Below are 19606 nucleotides of genomic sequence, written 5' to 3' on the forward strand. Positions count from 1 at the left end.
ATCATCAAATGTGAGATTTACAAGGAGGGAAAACAGTACACCTCTCTGAACAGTGTCTGGGAGGCTGTGGTTGCTGCTGCACGCAATGTTGATGGTGAACAGATCAAAACACTGACAGAATCCATGGATGGCAGGCTTTTGAGTGTCCTTGCAAAGAAAGGTGGCTATATTGGTCACTGATTTGTTTTTGTTTTGTTTTTGAATGTCAGAAATGTATATTTGTGAATGTTGAGATGTTATATTGGTTTCACTGGTAAAAATAAATAATTGAAATGGTTATATATTTGTTTTTTGTTAAGTTGCCTAATAATTATGCACAGTAATAGTCACCTGCACACACAGATATCCCCCTAAAATAGCTATAACTAAAAACAAACTAAAAACTACTTCCAAAACTATTCAGCTTTGATATTAATGAGTTTTTTGGGTTCATTGAGAACATGGTTGTTGTTCAATAATAAAATTAATCCTCAAAAATACAACTTGCCTAATAATTCTGCACTCCCTGTATATAGAATATGTAACTTTTTGTATCTTAGTATCAGTTTAAATCTTTACACATAAGATGTATATACAAATAATCTTCCCTTAATTTTTTTTCCTGGTCAACCCGTGAGTCAAACAGTCAAACGGCAATCAAATCTCTAATTTAGATCTCATAATAATTAAATGTAAACCAATAGGTATTACTGGTGCTGGAAAAGACACAGCTGTAGGCCTTCATGAAGTACATAATTGCACTTTTATTGGCAATATAAACACATCATACTATTGCCAACTTGAATAATGGTTACTACTTTTAAGTTTATAAGCTTTTCTGGCACATAAAAAAGTAAAATAATAATGTAGACAACCCAAGGTATTGATCTAGGCCCATTTTGGTATATTTCATGGTACCATTTCACTGCCAAATGCAATCAAATAAAAAAAAAAATGGTACTTTTTTCACAAACTTTGGGTTTCTCTCAGAAATTATTTACATACTGCTTTTGCAATCATAGCACAAATGTTTGTAAAAGATTCTCTGGGATGTCCTTTGTTCAGAAATAGCAGAGATATATGGCTTTGCCATTGGTTTTTGGTAATTAGAAGGCCGCTAATTGCAGCTGCGCACCACACTTTTTTATTATTCCCGGCAGTGAAGGGGTTAATTGGGTATCTTAAAAGGTTAATTTTAGCTTTAGTGTAGAGATTATCCTCCCACCTGAGACTTTCCACCCCCTGATTCCTATCTGTTCCCTCCCTCCCCCCACCCCTCACTGGTAACCTCCATCTTAGGTACTGGCAGACAGTCTGCCAGTATGAAAATATAAGGCTTTTTTCTCTTGTAAGATGTATCGAGTCCACGGATTCATCCATACTTATGGGATATTCTCCTTCCCTACAGGAAGTGGCAGAGAGAGCACCCACAGCAGAGCTGTCCATATAGCTCCTACTTTAGCTCCACCCCCCCAGTCATTCTCTCTGCCTGCTTAACTGCTAGGAAGGGCAAAGGGAGTGTGGTGACAAAAATGTTAGTTTTTATTTTCTCAAGCAAAAGTTTGTTATTTTAAATGGTACCGATGTGTACTATTTACTCTCTGGCAGAAAAGGGATGAAGATTTCTGCAAGGAGGATGATGATCTTAGCACTTTGTAACTAAGATCCACTGCTGTTCTCACAAGGGCTGAAGAGTACAGGAAAACTTCAGTTGGGGGAACAGTTTGCAGGCTAAACTGCATTAAGGTATGTTCAGTCTATTTTTTTCTAGACAGACTGTGTTATTTCTAGAAAAGGCTGGCAATATCCCCATGAGGGAAAGGTAAGCTGTATTCAGTAAAAGAGGAATCCAAGCTTGCATAAAGGGCTCATAGTTACTGGTGACAGTAATAGGAAAAAACGTTTTGGTTTAATTACAAATAAAACGTTTTTTGAGGGACTTTAAGGGGTCTTTGTGGCTTGTTTAAGGGTTATTAACCCACATGGCTAGTTTAAGAAACACTCTGTGGTGTTTTTTAGGCCCCATAACATCGAGGTGGGAGGGGCCTATTTTCAGTTGCACAGTTTATTTACCTCAGAAGCATCCAGCTACTTCTCCAGAGATTCCTGCTGTATTTGAGGGCTGTAAAGAGTTTTTTTCCCCACAAATCGTTCCTAAAGGGCAGGTAGGCGCCACAGCAGAGCTGTGGCAAGGTGCTGAACGTTATTTTACCGGTTTAGAAGTTTTTTCAATCCGGTTTTTACATTAAGGGGTTAATTGTTTATTTGCATAGTGGTGCAAAGTTACTAAGGCTTTATGATGCTACTGTAAAAATTTCGTTTTGTTTACTGCTTTTTTACACTGTTATGCAGAGTTTGTGCAGCTTTTTTTCTCTTAAAGGTACAGTACCGTTTTTGTTTAAAGTGTTATTTTCTTTGATTAAAGTGTTTTCCAAGCTTGTTTGTTTCATTACTAGCCTGTTTAACATGTCTGACACCAAGGAAAATCCTTGTTCTATGTGTTTAGAAGCCATTGTGGAACCCCCTCTTAGAATGTGTCCCACTTGCACTAATATGTCTATAAATTATTAAGAGCATATTTTAGCACTTAAAAATATTGCAATAAATGATTCTCAGTTAGAAGGAAATGAGGGTTTAGCATCTAGCTTTCCCCAAGTGTCACAACCAGTAACGCCCGCACAAGTGACGCCAAGTACCTCTAATGCGTCAAATTAATTTACTTTACAAGACATGGCCATAGTTATGAATAAAACCCTCACAGAGGTTTTCTCTAAACTGCCTGGTTTACAAGGAAAGTGTGACAGCTCTGGGTTAAGAACAAATGCTTAGCTGTCTGACGCTTTAGTAGCCGTATCCGATATACCCTCACAATGTTCTGAAGTAGGGGTAAGGGATCTGTTATCTGAGGGAGAGATTTATGATTCAGGAAAGACGCTCCCTCAAACAGATTCTGATATGACGGCCTTTAAATTTAAGCTTGAACACCTCCACTTATTGCTCAAGGAGGTATTAGCTACTCTAGACGATTGTGACCCTATAGTGGTCCCAGAGAAATTGTGTAAAATGGACAGATACTTAGAGGTTCCTGTTTACACTGATGTTCTTCCAGTCCCTAAGAGGATTGTGACTATTGTTACTAAGGAGTGGGATAGACCAGGTGTTCCGTTCGCTCCCCCTCCTGTTTTTAAGAAAATGTTTCCCATATCTGACACCATACAGGACTTGTGGCAGACTGTTCCTAAGGTGGAGGGAGCTATTTCTACTCTTGCTAAGTGCACAACTATACCTATCGAAGACAGTTGTGCTTTCAAAGATCCTATGGATAAAAAATTAGAGGGTCTCCTAAAGAAAATTTTTGTTCATCAAGGTTTTCTTCTCCAACCTATTGCATGCATTGTTCCTGTAACTACTGCAGCTGCTTTCTGGTTTGAGGCTCTAGAAGAGGCTCTCCAGGTGGAGACTCCATTAGAGGATATTATGGATAGAATTAAGGCCCTTAAGTTGGCTAATTCTTTCATTACAGATGCTGCTTTCCAAATGGCTAAATTAGTGGCAAAGAATTCAGGTTTTGCCATTTTAGCACGCAGGGCGTTATGGCTTAAGTCCTGGTCTGCTGATGTGTCATTAAAATCTAAGTTGTTAAACATCCCTTTCAAAAGAAAGACCCTATTTGGGCCTGCACTGAAAGAAATTATTTCAGACATCACTGGAGGGAAAGGCCATGCCCTCCCTCAGGATAAAACAAATAAAATGAGGACCAAACAAAATAATTTTCGTTCCTTTCGGTACTTCAAAGGTCCCGCGTCAGCTTCCCCTGCAGCAAAGCAAGAGGGGAATTCTGTCCAATCCAAGTCAGTCTGGAGACCTAACCAGGCTTGGAACAAAGGTAAACAGGCCAAGAAGCCTGCTGCTGCCTCTAAGACAGCATGAAGGGGTAGCCCCCGATCCGGGACCGGATCTAGTAGGGGGCAGACTCTCTTCGCTCAGGCTTGGGCAAGAGATGTTCACGATTCCTGGGCTTTAGAAATTGTGTCCCAAGGATATCTTCTGGACTTCAAAGACTCCCCCCCAAGGGGGAGATTTCACATTTCTCAATTGTCTGCAAACCAGACAAAGAGAGAAGCGTTCTTACGCTGTGTAGAAGACCTACATACCATGGGAGTGATCCGCCCAGTTCCAAGAGCGGAACAAGGGCTAGGTTTTTACTCCAACCTGTTTGTGGTTCCCAAAAAAGAGGGAACTTTCAGACTGATCTTGGATCTCAAAATTCTAAACAAATTCCTCAGAGTACCATCTTTCAAGATGGAGACTATTCGGACTATTCTTCCTCTGATCCAGGAGGGTCAATATATGACTACCGTGGATTTAAAGGATGCGTATCTACACATCCCTATTCACAGAGATCATCATCAATTCCTCAGATTCGCCTTTCTGGACAGGCATTACTAGTTTGTGGCCCTTCCTTTCAGGTTGGCCACGGTTCCCAGAATTTTCACAAAGGTGCTAGGGTCCCTTTTGGCAGTTTTAAGACCGCAGGGTATAGCAGTGGCGCCTTATCTAGACGACATCTTAATTCAGGCGTCGACTTTCCAGCTAGCCAAGTCTCACATGGACATCGTGTTGGCTTTTCTGAGATCTCACGGATGGAAGGTGAACATAAAAAAGAGTTCTCTCGTCCCTCTCACAAGAGTTTCCATCCTAGGGACTCTGATAGACTCGGTAGAAATTAAAATATTTCTGACGGAGGTCAGAAAATCAAAACTTTAATCACTTGCCGAGCTCTTCATTCCATTCCTCGGCCATCAGTGGCTAAGTGTATGGAGGTAATCGGACTCATGGTAGCGGCAATGGACATAGTTCCTTATGCCTGCCTACACCTCAGACCACTGCAACTATGCATGCTCAAACAGTGGAATGGGGATTATGCAGATTTATCTCCTCAACTGCATCTGGACCAAGAGACCAGAGATTCTCTTCTCTGGTGGTTGTCTCAGGACCACCTGTCTCAGGGAATGTGTTTCCGCAGGCCAGAGTGGCTCATAGTAACGACAGATGCCAGCCTGCTAGGCTGGGGTGCAGTCTGGAAATCCCTGAAAGCACAGGGCTTATGGTCTCGGGAGGAACCTCTCCTCCCGATAAACATTCTAGAACTGAGAGCGATATTCAATGCGCTTCAGGCATGGCCTCAGCTAGCTGCGGCCAAATTCATCAGATTTCAGTTGGACAACATCACGACTGTAGCCTATATCAATCATCAAGGAGGAACACGGAGTTCTCTAGCGATGATGGAGGTAACCAAAATAATCCGATGGGCGGAGGATCACTTTTGCCATCTCTCAGCAATCCATATCCCAGGGGTAGAGAACTGGGAGGGGGATTTCCTAAATCATCAGACTTTTCATCCTGGGGAGTGGGAGCTCCATCCGGAGATATTTGCCCAGCTGACTCAGCTATGGGGCACACCAGAATTGGATCTGATGGCGTCCCGACAGAATGCCAAATTTCCTTGTTACGGGCCCAGGTCCTGGGATCCCCAGGCATTACTGATAGATGCTCTAGCAGTGCCCTGGTCCTTCAATCTGGCTTATGTATTTCCACAGTTTCCTCTCCTCCCACGTCTGGTTGCCAGAATCAAGCAGGAGAGAGCTTTGGTGATTCTGATAGTGCCTGCGTGGCCACGCAGGACTTGGTATGCAGACCTGGTGGACATGTCATCTGTTCCACCATGGACTCTAATCCAAGGTCCATTCAAGCATCCAAATCTAACTTCTCTGCGTCTGACTGCTTGGAGATTGAACGCCTGATTCTATAAAAGCGTGGTTTCTCTGAGTCGGTCATTGATACCCTGATTCAGGCTAGAAAGCCTGTCACCAGGAAAATCTTTCATAAGATTTGGTGCAGATATCTTTGTTGATGTGAATCCAAGGGTTACTCATGGAGTAAGATTAGGATTCCTAGAATTTTGTCCTTTCTCCAAGAAGGATTGGAGAAGGGATTATCAGTTAGTTCCTTAAAAAGGACAAATATCTGCTTTGTCTATTCTTTTACACAAACGTCTGGCAGATGTCCCAGACATTCAAGCGTTTAGTCAGGCCTTGGTCAGGATCAAGCCTGTATTTAAACCTGTTACTCCACCATGGAGCCTAAATTTGGTTCTTAATGTTCTTCAAGGGGTTCCGGTTGAACCTATGCATTCCATAGACATTAAGCTTCTATCTTGGAAAGTTTTGTTTTTAGTAGCTATCTCTTCGGCTCGAAGAGTTTCTGAGTTATCTTCTTTACAGTGTGACTAACCTTACCTAGTTTTCCATGCAGATAAGGTGGTTTTGCGTACCAAACCTGGGTTTCTTCCTAAGGTTGTTTCTGATAGGAATATCAATTAGGAGATTGTTGTTCCTTCTCTGTGTCCTAATCCTTCATCAAAGAAGGAACATCTGCTGCACAATCTTGATGTGGTTCATGCTTTAAAGTTCTACTTACAAGCAACTAAAGATTTCCATCAAACATCTTCATTGTTTGTTGTTTATTCTGGTAGACGTAGAGGTCAAAAGGCTACGGCTACCTCTCTTTCCTTTTGGCTGAAAAGCTTCATCCGTTTGGCTTATGAGACTGCTGGCCAGCAGCCTCCTGAAAGAATTACTGCTCATTCTACTAGAGCAGTGGCTTCCACATGGGCTTTTAAAAATGAGGCTTCTGTTGAACAGATTTGTAAGGCGGCGACTTCGTCTTTGCTTCATACTTTTTCCAAATTTTACAAATTTGATACTTTTGCTTCTTCGGAGGCTATTTTTGGGAGAAAGGTGCTACAAGCAGTGGTGCCTTCCGTTTAAGGTACCTGTCTTGTCCCTCCCTTCATCCGTGTCCTAAAGCTTTTGTATTGGTATCCCATAAGTATGGATGAATCCATGGACTCGATACATCTTACAAGAGAAAACAGAATTTATGCTTACCTGATAAATTTCTTTTTCTTGTGATGTATCGAGTCCACGGCCCGCCCTGTCTATTTAAGACAGGTAGTATATTTTTATTTAAAAAACTTCAGTCACCTCTGCACCCTATGGCTTCTCCTTTTTCTTCCTAGCCTTCGATCGAATGACTGGGGGGGGGTGGAGCTAAGGGAGGAGCTATATGGACAGCTCTGCTGTGGGTGCTCTCTCTGCCACTTCCTGTAGGGAAGGAGAATATCCCATAAGTATGGATGAATCCGTGGACTCGATACATCACAAGAGAAAGAAATTTATCAGGTAAGCATAAATTCTCTTTTTTTATTATTTTATTAAATATTTTTTTTATTAATTTTTATATTTTCTGCAGTGTACAATCCCTGTTTACCCCAAACCTCCCTGAGCTCCCCCAAACAGCTCTCTAAACCTCCCCCCTCTAACTATTACCCACCATCTTAGGTACTGGCAGCTGTCTGCCAGTATCTATAAACTGCCTTTTTTTTTAAACGATTATTTTAGCACATATTTTCTGTAGCGTAGTGTCACCCCCACCCGCGATCTTTGGTTAGGGACCTCCAGATCCCCTTTTCTGTAGTGTAGCTGCCCCATCCCTCCCTGTCCCTTTATTTTTATTTTTCTGTAGCGTAGGGCCTTCCCGCTCCCTCCCGCCTCCCCTGCTGGGCCGCCCACCCACCACTCGCCTTCAACCCACACCTCCCGCTGGCACCAACAGAAGATCACACAGTGTCACCGTCTGTAATGATCAGGCATCTGCCCTCATATGGAGGCGGAGCACCGATCGCGCTCCGGCTCCATATGCGGCAGATGCCTGAAGCTTCAGGAGCTCCAGCTCTAGGCTGTAACTTAACAGCCAAGAGTGCTGGAGCTTCCTGAAGCTAGGACGTATATATTCGTCTTGCAGTACGATAGGCAAAGTACTGCAAGACGTGTATATATATATATATATATATATATATATATATATATATATATATGTCCTTTTGGATGAAAGGGTTAAAGGGATACTAAACCCAATTTTTTTCTTTCATGATTCAGATAGAACATGCAATTTTAAGCAACTTTCTAATTTTCTCCTATTATAAATTTTTCTTTGTTCTCTTGCTATCTTTATTTAAAAAGCAGGAATGCAAAGCTTAGGAGCCGGCCCATTTTAGGTTCAGCACCCTGGATAGTGATTGCTGATTGGTGTCTACATTCAGCCACCAATAAGCAAGCATAACCCAGGTTCTGAGCAAAAAATGGGCTGGCTCCTAAGCTTTGCATTCCTGCTTTTTAAATAAAGATAGCAATAGAACAAAGATTGATAATAGGAGTAAATTAGAAAGTTGCTTAAAATTGCATGCTCTATCTGACTCATGAAAGAAAAAAAAATTGGGTTTAGTACCCTTTAATATATAACCATTCATCTGCTGTTTTCCATAGTTTTTTTAAAAAATAAAGTCCACTCCTATCTGTCACCCTAACAAATTGTATTGCTATGTACAGTATTTAGTGGTTTGGACTGTAATCATGACAAAACATTCTCATATTACTTAATGGTTTAAATTAGTTTAATTTTTTAAATTTAGAATTAAAGCTCACTAGTCATTTGTCCTGTTAATCATCTGATGTTAAGGTGGTTTACAGTTTATTACAGTGACTCTCGTGAAGGCCCCTCAGTCTACACTATGATTTATGTAAATGTCCTCTGATTATTGTACTAAGCACTTGTATACTTTAATGTTACATAGCTACATAATATATTGGTGTATAATAAATAAACAATAATAATAATTAGCTATTGCTAAATAAGTTAAAATTAGAAATCTTTATGTTGTGCATATATGCCCTGAGTATAATATCAACAAATATATACTGTATAAATGGTTGCATAATAATTACAGAGACATCTGTTAGGGTGTAATTGGGGTACTTCACCAGATAGTATTTGCATAATAATTGTCCAAGTAATGTGGTGGAGGATTGCCAAGAATTCATTATCAGACAGTGGGGGCTAAATGATCAAGAAAATGTGCTATCCTGTTAGGGATCTTATAATGCGTATCATGATTTCCTTACTCAACCCACTGGCCCTCCAGTCCCCTCCTCCAGCCCACAGATGTGCAGGGCTGTCAAAAGATGCATTGTACAAAAGGAAACAGGGACTCTGTCACAGCAGAGACATGGCACAGCCCTGCACATTGGGATGTTAGGTAGTCTGCAGTGACAGACCCTCTCACCAATGGGCTGCTGTATTGGGATTCCCTGGGTGAGGAAACTCTGCAGGTCCCCAGGTTAGTTAAGTCCATTACAAAAGATGTAAGTGATAACAATAGTAGAAAGAGCTTACAACTAATCAGAGTAACATTCAGAACTGTTTTATGCATTAATTGTAGAACTACAATGTTGGTTTCCATTGTACAATATGAGTAAATAAACCCAGAAACAGAAGAGTCAAGCACTTTGGAGCCTCACCAGGTACTACTGGGTTTTAAGTGCTTTTTTAATTGCTTTTTCTTGGCTTGACTTACAGATTGCTGATCTGCGATTCCTTCTTACTAAAACTTAGCTTGACAGGATGTTAGAACATTTACTCAGACAGCAGTGGGACACGCTTCCCTTTATTCTCTGATCATTGTGCAAAGTTTTGCATATTTTAGCAATTGTATTATTGTCTTAAAAATAAAAAGCAACTAAGTCAATGTTTTCTTATTACACAAATGCATTTCTTTTATGTAATGTCTACTGGATCTTAGTGCTTTTGCTAGTCATTTTTGCTTTGTCATCTTAAAATTAATAGCTATAATAGGCAATTGAACCTGTCTGAGAAAGCCCTTTTATCTCACTCTTACTGAATAATGACTGTTTCACCACAAATTTCTTTATCCTTATCAGGAAAACAATTACCTTGATGCATATTTATTTACTTTAGAAAATGATTTTATTTTAATTTTTACCTTAGTCATTAGTTGTAGCATTAATAATAATAATAATAATAATAATAATAATAATAATACAGGTACAAATCCCCAAATACAGAATTCCAGAATTATTAAGAAAATAATACAAATTACTTTATTTCCCCTCCAGCAGTCCAGTAACTCACAATCTTCTCTTCCTTCATCTTTGGTTTGGTTTTTGTGTTCTAAATTAATAATAATATTAATAATCATAATCATAATATTAATAATAATCATAATGGATTATTGTTATTGTTATTATTATTATTACTACTATTTTATTTTGTCATTAATCATACTAATGTATTAATAATAATTATTTTACAATATTACATTGAATATTTAATATATATGAGTGCTCTGTGACTTTCAGAAACGTTACACTGGTTTTTGTGCATCACCTAAAGCAGGAAGCTTTGCATCAAGTTGTGCAGTGGCAGGAGTCTCTTGGGTTTAGTATTCCTGACTAGCGGTTTATTTCCTACAGTATTGTTCTTGTGCCTAAATGTGGGAATTATCTGATTTTCCATGCAAGATCTCTTGGATAGATTGTTAAAACAGAATCTTGTTAAGAGATTTGTAACCGCATCGGCTACAAGGGCAGAGACATTTTTTTTTTGAAGTGTGTGTAGGAATTTTGCACCTCTTCTTTTGTTCCCAAGATTTCACGTTCATTTTTTTCAACAATTCTTTTCATTATGTAATTGTATGTTTTTCCAGCCGCAGTTCTCTTTTTTTTCTACTGACGTGTTCTTTCAGTAAACAAGGCTCACCTTTTCTCAACACAAAGATCTCCATGGTTACAGACAACTCCCCCTCATATGCTTGAAATACCAGCAAAAATAGATGAGGATTTTCGATTGATATAGAACTGAATGCTGATAAGGAATAGGGGAGCAGGTCTTAAGGCTGTAATGTTAGAAGGCTTTAAAAATTATTTGGATTGTTATAAAATAGGTATCAATTATTCCATTTGAGGTATTAGTCAATATTTTATAGTGTACATTAACATGAGAAATGCTTGTTTTTAATTCACTTTTTGGCTATAGAGCATTTCCTCATAGTATTTACCTTTTTGATTTTCAGTGTCTTCCACAGGGCGAGGATCAGTGGACAGTACTGACTCAGGATTCCTAGCCAGTTGGTCATATCGACAAGAATACATTACAAACAGCCAAGAAAAATGTCCCAAAGTGGAGACCATGGCATCAGGCAAGTACATATCTGTGTTACTGTTCATGGAAGCACACTTGAGTTCATTTGTATGCGATGAATAAGTAGAGTGCAGGTTTTGAGTAATACAATATTTTATTGTGTATTCAGCATTTGTTGTAAATTTAAAAGAAAATCATCAAATTCCTAATTGTGTTAATGAATGGACAGCTACATGTTTAATTGACCAAGCAAACTGCCCGTTACCCTCCTTGCCACTCTATGTACCAAAATAGCATTGTTCATTTTATTTCCATTGACATGCGGCCTTGAGCCACATAAAGGTGTACTTTGCCTTTTAATTAGGCTTGTCCCAAAATAAAGGACCAATACAAAAGGATTAAAAGCCATTTGTACGAGGACTTAACAAAAGCTGGGAGACAAGTACTTTGGAACTAAAAGGACATTGTTGCTAAAACCCTACTTATCAAACTTTGAGTATTGAATCAGTTTGTGATGCTTTCACTAGAATTTCATAGAAATGTGTTTGTCATTTCACACCAATTCAATAGTGACTGCAAGATCCTTTTAAAATAAATACCACAAATCTGTATACGTGAAGCATTGTATTTAGTTTATACATATGCTGCATGCTAGAGGGAGTCGTGACACTATTTTATCATGCAACATACTAGAGATTTTATTTAACTCTATTGTGCTTTTTTATGTAAATGATTTTTATTAAGGTTCAATACAAAGCTTACAAAAGTTTAAAATCAAAACATAATAGCCCAGACTGAGCTTCAAGGGTACAACATTTTCAGCAGTTACAAACTAGATAAACATATAAATGGCAAGTATATATGACATTTGCATTCCTTGTTCCATCCGTTTTTGTCCATTGGGCTACTAGCTAACCGTTCACCTAATGGCTTCAGTCACATTTTGTAACCGTTCACCTTGTAGGGTAACTCATGGCCCTATTGACCATGTACAGGATAGGTCGCTAAAGTAAGTTGACAGCTACTGAATGGGGCAATCATGAGTCGCGAATGATGAACCTCAATCCATTGTGCTTTTTAATGCACACTAGAAGAAGCACCAGCTTGTCCAGTGGGAAACACGTCAGATGGCTTGCTTGCTTCTTGTCACCTACATATGTATTAAAGGCTCTTGAGCAGTATTCAGTGGTGTGAGCCTTTGTGCTGGTGAAAAGTGTATCTGGAGACCAGAGTAGTTTTAGACAGCTTGATATCCTTTGTTGAAGGGCATACCTAGGTAGGCTTAGGAGAGTGCACGTCTCTTGAGCACTATACAGCAGTTTGCAACGGTGTTTGTAACAATGCTATATGTTGTTGCAAACACTGCCACGGTATAGTGCCTGCTAGATAACCTATTGTAAAAGAAGTAATATTGTCATATAGTTTTTTTTTTTAGTTACTTGTTCTATATGAATTATGAAAGTTTCATCTCCTTTTAAATGGACATACAATTTTCTTTAGAAAGAAAAACATACCAGGGAGATAGAAAATAAGTACTGACGTTATAAATCACATACTTTTGGCTGTTTGTTTACAGTTCTATATCCCTTTAATATGGTGGAGGAACACCAGCTACTATGGAGGGAGTGGAGCAAGTATACTTTTCAGATGTATTCACATCATTATGTTCTCTCAGAATCATAAACGTTTCCTTTTCACTTTACTGAATCATTTTGTTTTAAATGTCCCTTAAATGAAAAAAAGGGGGAATAGTAATAATTAGAGCATTACAGTGACCTGCAGTATTTGGTGTAGTTTGTATTATTTGTGTTAATCTCACACAAGTATAATTATTCTATAGCATATTAGATTGACCCTATACACAGAGAGTCAGATACTGAGATTTAGTTTACTTTTCTTCTGTACAAGAAACATCATAAACCCCACAAATTTGTGCGTAACAAATCTTCTCTGACACAGAAATAATCTATTCTATGCTTATATTGCCGTAAAATCTCAAAGGAAAAATCAATGGCTTTGTTAAAACAATACAAAAGGTTTTTAAGAGATGTTCCATCAAGGAAAAACAAAGCTAAACATTGTATTTTGTTCTGTTTTAAGAGCCCATCATGATGCATTTACCTCAGATAGATCATTTTTATTGTGCTTGTGCTAATCCGTACCTCAGTCATAAAGTTTACGGACTGGGGAATTGCCAGATATTTTAGTACTGAATTCAATGGATTGGGTCAGACTAATTTGCTGCAGGCTTTTTTCATTTTGTGTAAAGCCAAACATGAGAGAAGCCACTCCCGTATATGTTATCTTGCTAAGCAAGTTGCATATATGGGCTTAATTTAACATGCCGTAGCGGACAGGGACGTACATGTTCGCCCCTCGCTGGCCGGTTTCTCCTCTGGCGAGCAGCAATCCGCTGCCTGCATTTAACACATGAGTACTTCTGTGCGCAATGGGCAGGAGCTGTCATCCCCGGTCAGAAGAGACCGGGGAAATTTAAATTCTCCGCCTAAGGGGGGGAGAACAGGCCAGGGAAGCAGCGGTCTGATGTGTGCAAACATGCAGTGAAAGGAGAGAGAAGGGCTTGATAAAGCAAGACCACAGTGTATAGTAAAAAATATAATTAAATTAACCAGTACACACTAACCTGCGCATTTCAAGTATCAGAGTAAAGTCAATGGGGCCTATCTATCAAGCTCCGAATGGAGCTTGATGCCCCGTGTTTCTTTTCACAAAGACCGCTGCTCCATAACCTGTCTGCCTGCTCTGAGCAGGCGGACAGACATCGCCGGAAATCAACCCGATCGAGTACGATCGGGTTGATTGACACCCCCCTGCTGGCTGCCTATTGGCTGCGAGTCTGCAGGGGGCGGCGTTGCACCAGCAGCTCTTTTGAGCTGCTGATGGAATGCTGAATACGGCAAGCGTATTGCTCGCCGTATTCAGCGAGGTCTGGCGGACCTGATCCGCAGTGTCGGATCAGGTCCGACAGCCCTTGATAAATAGGGGCCAATACCTTCTAGAATATGTAATCTGTACATCTGAGCCAGACTTGAACCCTTAGCCTCTGCAACCTACTCACCTGTGCCAGAATTTTACCTGCTATCCTACACATTCCAAACACTATCGCAGACAAATACCTGTCAACTTGTTGCCAGAACTTTTTCACTCCATAGGTACTATAATAATTCTCCTATTATTTTTACTGCAGATTCTTACCTTACTATAAAATTTGAAATGTGTTGAGTGTGCATGTGCTTGTGCATTTATATGCACTATATATGTGCATGTATATGTACAGTGTATGTATATGCACTGTATATGTGCTTATATATGTATATGTACTTTGTGTGTGTGTAAGTGTAAGTATATGTACTATATATATATATATGTGTATATATGTATATGTACTTTATGTGTGTGTATGTATATGTACTATATATGTGTGTATATGTACAGTGTGTGTGTGTGTAAGTATATAATTATATATGTGTGTATATGTGTATATGTACAGTGTGTGTATGTATATGCACTATTTATGTACATGTATATGTATAGAGTGTGTGTATATGTCAAAAAGAGACAATAAGCAATATGTATATGATTATTAAAGAATGACAAGGCAGCACTCAGATCCAATTTAAGGAAAAGTCTTTACTTACCTCTCTCCACAAGTGTGTGTATATGGACTATATATGTGAGTGTATATGTACAGTGTGTGTAAGTATATGTACTATATATGTGTGTATATTATTATATATACGGTGTGTGTATGTATATGTACTATTTATGTGTGTGTATATGTACAGAGTGTGTATAGGTACTATATATGTACAGTGTGTATGTATATGTACTATATATGAGTGTGTATATATATATAGTATATGTGTGTGCATGTGTGTACATTTCTATGATGTACTGTGTGTATAGTGTATAGTGTATCACACACACTATATATAAACTGTGTGTGTTTCTGTATTTGTGTCTCTCATTTTTTTATATGTTTATTGTGCACCACATTGCGTGTTACGTCTTTTGACCTTTTACCTGTAACCTATAGACCATTATTTAATGAAGCATCATGTGGCACCATGTGACACATATAGGTCCTCAGCTCTGCTGCAGAATCTTTTTTTTTAAGGACTAGTCATTATTTTTGTGTTTTAAATAAATATTTGAATGAAACTATTTATCAATTACGTGCAAATCTATACATATCTCTCTCTCTCTCTCTCTCTCTCTCTCTCTCTATATATATATATATATATATATATATATATATATATATATATATATATATATATATATATATATATATATATATACATATATATGATTTTTTGGGTTCAATAAATATCTATACCTATATCTACATGATTATATATAGGTATAGCTATGTACGGAGATATTATATATATATATATATATATATATATATATATATATATATATATATATATATATATATATATATATAGGAATATATATTTATAAATACATAGAACATATTCTGCTATGTGCAGAACATTGGAATGGGAAATATTTATTATTATTATTATACTTTATTTATTAAGCTCCAACATATTCCGCAGCACTGTCCATGGATACAATTCATTTAAATAAAACAATACAAGACTTGTAAGATACAGGACAAAATTTACAAACACATACAGGAGGGATTAAGGGCCCTATTCCCGTGGGAACTTACAATCTAGAAGGGTAGGAGGCTGAGAAACAGGAGGTGAGGACTGCAAGATTGAGAAGGATGTTAATGCAGAGTTAGATGAGGGAAATGTTAGGTAAGTGAAATTAATTTATTATTGAGTTGGGTGGTAGGCTTCCCTGAACAGAAAAGTCTTCAGGGAACATTTAAAGGAAGAAAGATTAGGGCAAAGCCTGACAGCATGAGGGAGAGTGTTCCAGAGGGTAGGTGCTGCATGACAGAAGTCCTGCAGTCTAGCATGAGAGGAGGTGATAGTTGCGGATGCAAGGAGCAGGTCATTGTTGGATCTTAGTGGACGGGCTGGAGTATACTTGTGTATTAGAGAGGATAGGTAGAGGGGAGCGGCGTTGGTGAGAGTTTTGTATGTAAGGGTGAGAATTTTGAACTTAATTCTGCTGTGAATGGGGAGCCAATGAAGGGACTCACAGAGAGGTGCAGCAGATACAGATCGACGGGAAAGGTGGATCAGCCTGGCAGAGGCATTTAGGATGGATTGAAGGGGGGAGAGGCGGGAAAGAGGAAGGCCGGCGAGTAGGTTATTGCAGTAGTCAAGTCGGGAGATAACAAGGGAGTGGATTATTTGCTTAGTGGTGTCATCGCTCAGAAAAGGGCAAATTTTGGAAATATTGCGTAGATGATTGCGGCAGGATGTAGAAAGCGATTGGATATGGGGGATGAAGGATAGGTTTGAGTCAAGTGTGACTCCGAGGCAGCGGACTTGGGGTGATGGGGAAATGGTGATGCCGTCAACAGGGATAGAGAAGTCAGAAGTCGGCGTAGAGTTTGAGGGGGGATAAGAAGGAGCTCAGTCTTGGACATGTTAATCTTTAGGTGGTGAGAGGCCATCCAGGAAGAAATACCAGATAAGCAGTTGCTGACATGAGAGAGGACAGAGGGAGAGAGAGCAGGCCTGGAGAGGTAGATCTGGGTGTCATCAGCATAGAGGTGATATTTGAAACCATAACTGTTGATAAGTTTACCCGGCGAAGAAGTATAGATGGAGAAGAGTAGAGGACCCAGAACAGATCTTTGAGGTACTCCAACAGACAAAGGCATAGGAGAGGAGGAGTCGCCGGCAAATGACACAGAAAAGACCTGTGAGAAAGATAGGAGTGAATCCAGGAAAGAGCAGTGTCACAGATGCCAAAAGAGCTGTACAGAGGGTCTGTAGGAGGAGGGGGTGGTCAACTGTGTCGAAGGCAGCTGAGAGGTCAAGTAAGATGAGTATAGAGTAGTGGCCAATATTTTTAGCAGAGAGAAGATCGTTTGTGACCTTGGTAAGGGCAGTCTCAGTTGAGTATTTTGGGCGGAATCGGGATTGCAGTGGATCAAGCAAGGAGTTGGCGGACAGGAAGTGGGTTAGGTGATTGTAAACTAGTTTTTCAAGGAGTTTTGATGTTAGTGGAAGCAGTGATATGGGGCGGTAGCTTTCAGGAGAATTAGGGTCGAGGGAGGGTTATTTGAGTATGGGAGTGACTTTTGCGTGTTTGAAAGAAGATGGGAATGAGCCGGTAGAGAGAGATAGGTTGAAGATGTGGGTAAGAGCAGGAGTGAGGGTGGAAGATAGGGAGGGAATTAGATGGGAAGGGATAGGGTCGAGTGGGCAGGTAGTGAGGCGTGAGGAAGATAGTAAGGAAGAAACTTCATTCTCAGTGGTTGGATGGAAGTTGCAGAGGGAGTAATTGGGCCTGTTGTTGGAGTATTGCAGGTTGGTGTTGGGATGTTGCTTCGGATAGTATGTGTTTTGTTTAAAAAGTAGTCTGCCAGGTCTTGAGCACTAAAGACAGGCGGGGTTGGTGGAGCAGGTGGGTAGAGGAGAGAGTTAAAGGTGGAGAAGAGTCGTTTAGGGTTTGAAGAAAGAGTAGATATGAGAGAAGAGAAGTAAGTTTGCTTGGCTAAGTGAAGGGCGGAAGTGTATGAACGAAGAATAAACTTATAGTGTATGAAATCGGGTTCAGAGTGAGTTTTCCTCCAGACACGCTCAGCAGTATGGGAGCATTTTTGCAAATAGCGTGTTTGCTGAGCATGCCAGGGCTGTAACTGACGGCGTGGTGTTTTGCGCAGCTGGGGAGGGGCAAGTGTGTCTAATGCAGAGGAGAGAGTTTTGTTATAATGGGCTGTAGCGAGATCAGGGCAGGTTATAGTGGAGGTGTGAGGGAGGAGATTTTTAATGATTTTTGAAAATTGGAGCGGATCCACAGCATGTGTATTTCTACAGGTGCGGGGGCGGGATGGAGAAGTGGGTTTAGCTGTTGCATTAATATTATAGGTGACCAGGTGATAGTCTGAAATGGGAAAAGGGCGACAGGTGGTGTCAGATATAGAGCAGAGGTAGGAAAATACCAGGTCGATGGAGTGTCCATCACGGTGAGTCGGGAATAGGGTGGATTGTGAGAGACCGAAGCAGGATGTGAGTGAAAGAAGTTTAGAGGCAGCAGGGGCAGATGGGTTGTCAATGGGAATGTTGAAGTCCCCAAGAATTAGGGTTGGTATATTTGAAGAGAGAAAGTGAGGAAGCCAGGCAGCCTAAGTTGTCAAAGAATTGGGAGGGTGGTCCAGGAGGGCGATAGATGACTGCCACTTTTAGGGATAGGGGGGAGAACAGGCGAATACAGTGGACTTCAAAGGAGGAGAAGGAAAGAGATGAGATTTGAGGTAGGTATTGATAAGTGCAGGAGGGGGAGAGCAGGATGCCAACACCCCCGCCACGTTTCTCACCTTGCCTAGGGGTATGGCTAAAGTGAAGACCACCGTGTGTGAGAGCAGCAATGGAAACAGTGTCAGAAGGAGATAGCCAGGTTTCTGTAATTGCTAAAATGGTGAAAGCATTTGATATAAACAGGTCATGAATTGCGGTAAGTTTGTTGCAGACAGAGCGAGAGTTCCATAGTGCACAGGTGAAAGGAGTGTATGCGTGTGGGATGCATTGGATGGAAATGAGGTTACGTGTGTTGCTTTTATTAAGGTTTCTATATGGAGTGCAAGATTGGGTAATGGTGGGAATGAGGGTGGGCCCAGGATTTGGAGAGATGTCGCCTGATGCTAATAGGGATAGGGAAATATTTACAGTAAATACATAGAAATATTTACAGTAAATACATAGTTAAAGGTATAGGAAACCCCCAAAAAAACTTTTCAGATTTAAAAACATCTCAAACTATACTTATAGTTTACAAATAACATCGTTAAGCAATTTATTTTGGTTTACCTATAAATTTACATAGAAATTTTGTTTTCTGCCAAACCCCTCCGGATCCTCATTATGCATATCAAATTGGAGTGTTCTACCTAGGTAGAACAATAATGGCGGCCCGCATGCGCAGTATGCATTGTCCTGAACCCACGCATGTGCAAAACTGATTGTCAGGTGTTCTGTTGAAATCTGCGACTGCATTCCTGAGCGTACAACTGACGGGTTGCAGAATCTGACAGAACACACTGCCTGTCAGATTTTGCTGCCTTCACAGAAAAAGTATTTTGATCAGTACAAGTAGTGCAAGTAGTGATTGACTAAAAAGCAACCTACGAGAACGAAGGGCAGTGCTGGAAACATTCCAACTTTGGGGTTGATATCGGAACACTAAGTTACGGTGTAAGTAACAAGAGTTACCTTTACAATTATCACTGCCACCTGTAATGGGCTTCTTTGTTTGCTCCTAGAGTCTCCATTGCACCTTTGATTTTGTGTGGCTATATTATTTACATGCATGTTTGCATCTAAAAAAATTGCTGTTTGTGCTGCAATGCTATTGGCTGATTCAATTGCATGAATAATGAGCAGAGTGAGTCCATCCTTTATTTTGGGGCGATCGTTGGTGACGTTTTCTACCAAAATTAAAATAGAATTAT

The 19606-nt window shown here is 39.9% G+C and overlaps 1 protein-coding gene across 10 annotated transcripts in view; it reads left to right on the plus strand.

Annotated features, from left to right (window-relative positions):
• The window catches only part of SH3TC2 (SH3 domain and tetratricopeptide repeats 2), a 297382-nt gene that overhangs the window by 62066 nt on the left and 215710 nt on the right, over positions 1 to 19606 (plus strand). For 5 of the 10 annotated variants that reach the window (XM_053717114.1, XM_053717120.1, XM_053717119.1 and 2 more), the window contains one exon: positions 10970 to 11095. In XM_053717114.1, the coding sequence (XP_053573089.1) occupies positions 10970 to 11095 (126 nt within the window). Of the gene's footprint in view, positions 1 to 9068; positions 9218 to 10633; positions 10862 to 10969; positions 11096 to 19606 lie in introns of those variants that run through there. The other 5 variants (XM_053717115.1, XM_053717123.1, XM_053717116.1 and 2 more) reach the window with 4 other exon arrangements.

Source organism: Bombina bombina, chromosome 6 (assembly GCF_027579735.1).
Source record: "Bombina bombina isolate aBomBom1 chromosome 6, aBomBom1.pri, whole genome shotgun sequence".
Classification (NCBI taxonomy): domain Eukaryota; kingdom Metazoa; phylum Chordata; class Amphibia; order Anura; family Bombinatoridae; genus Bombina; species Bombina bombina.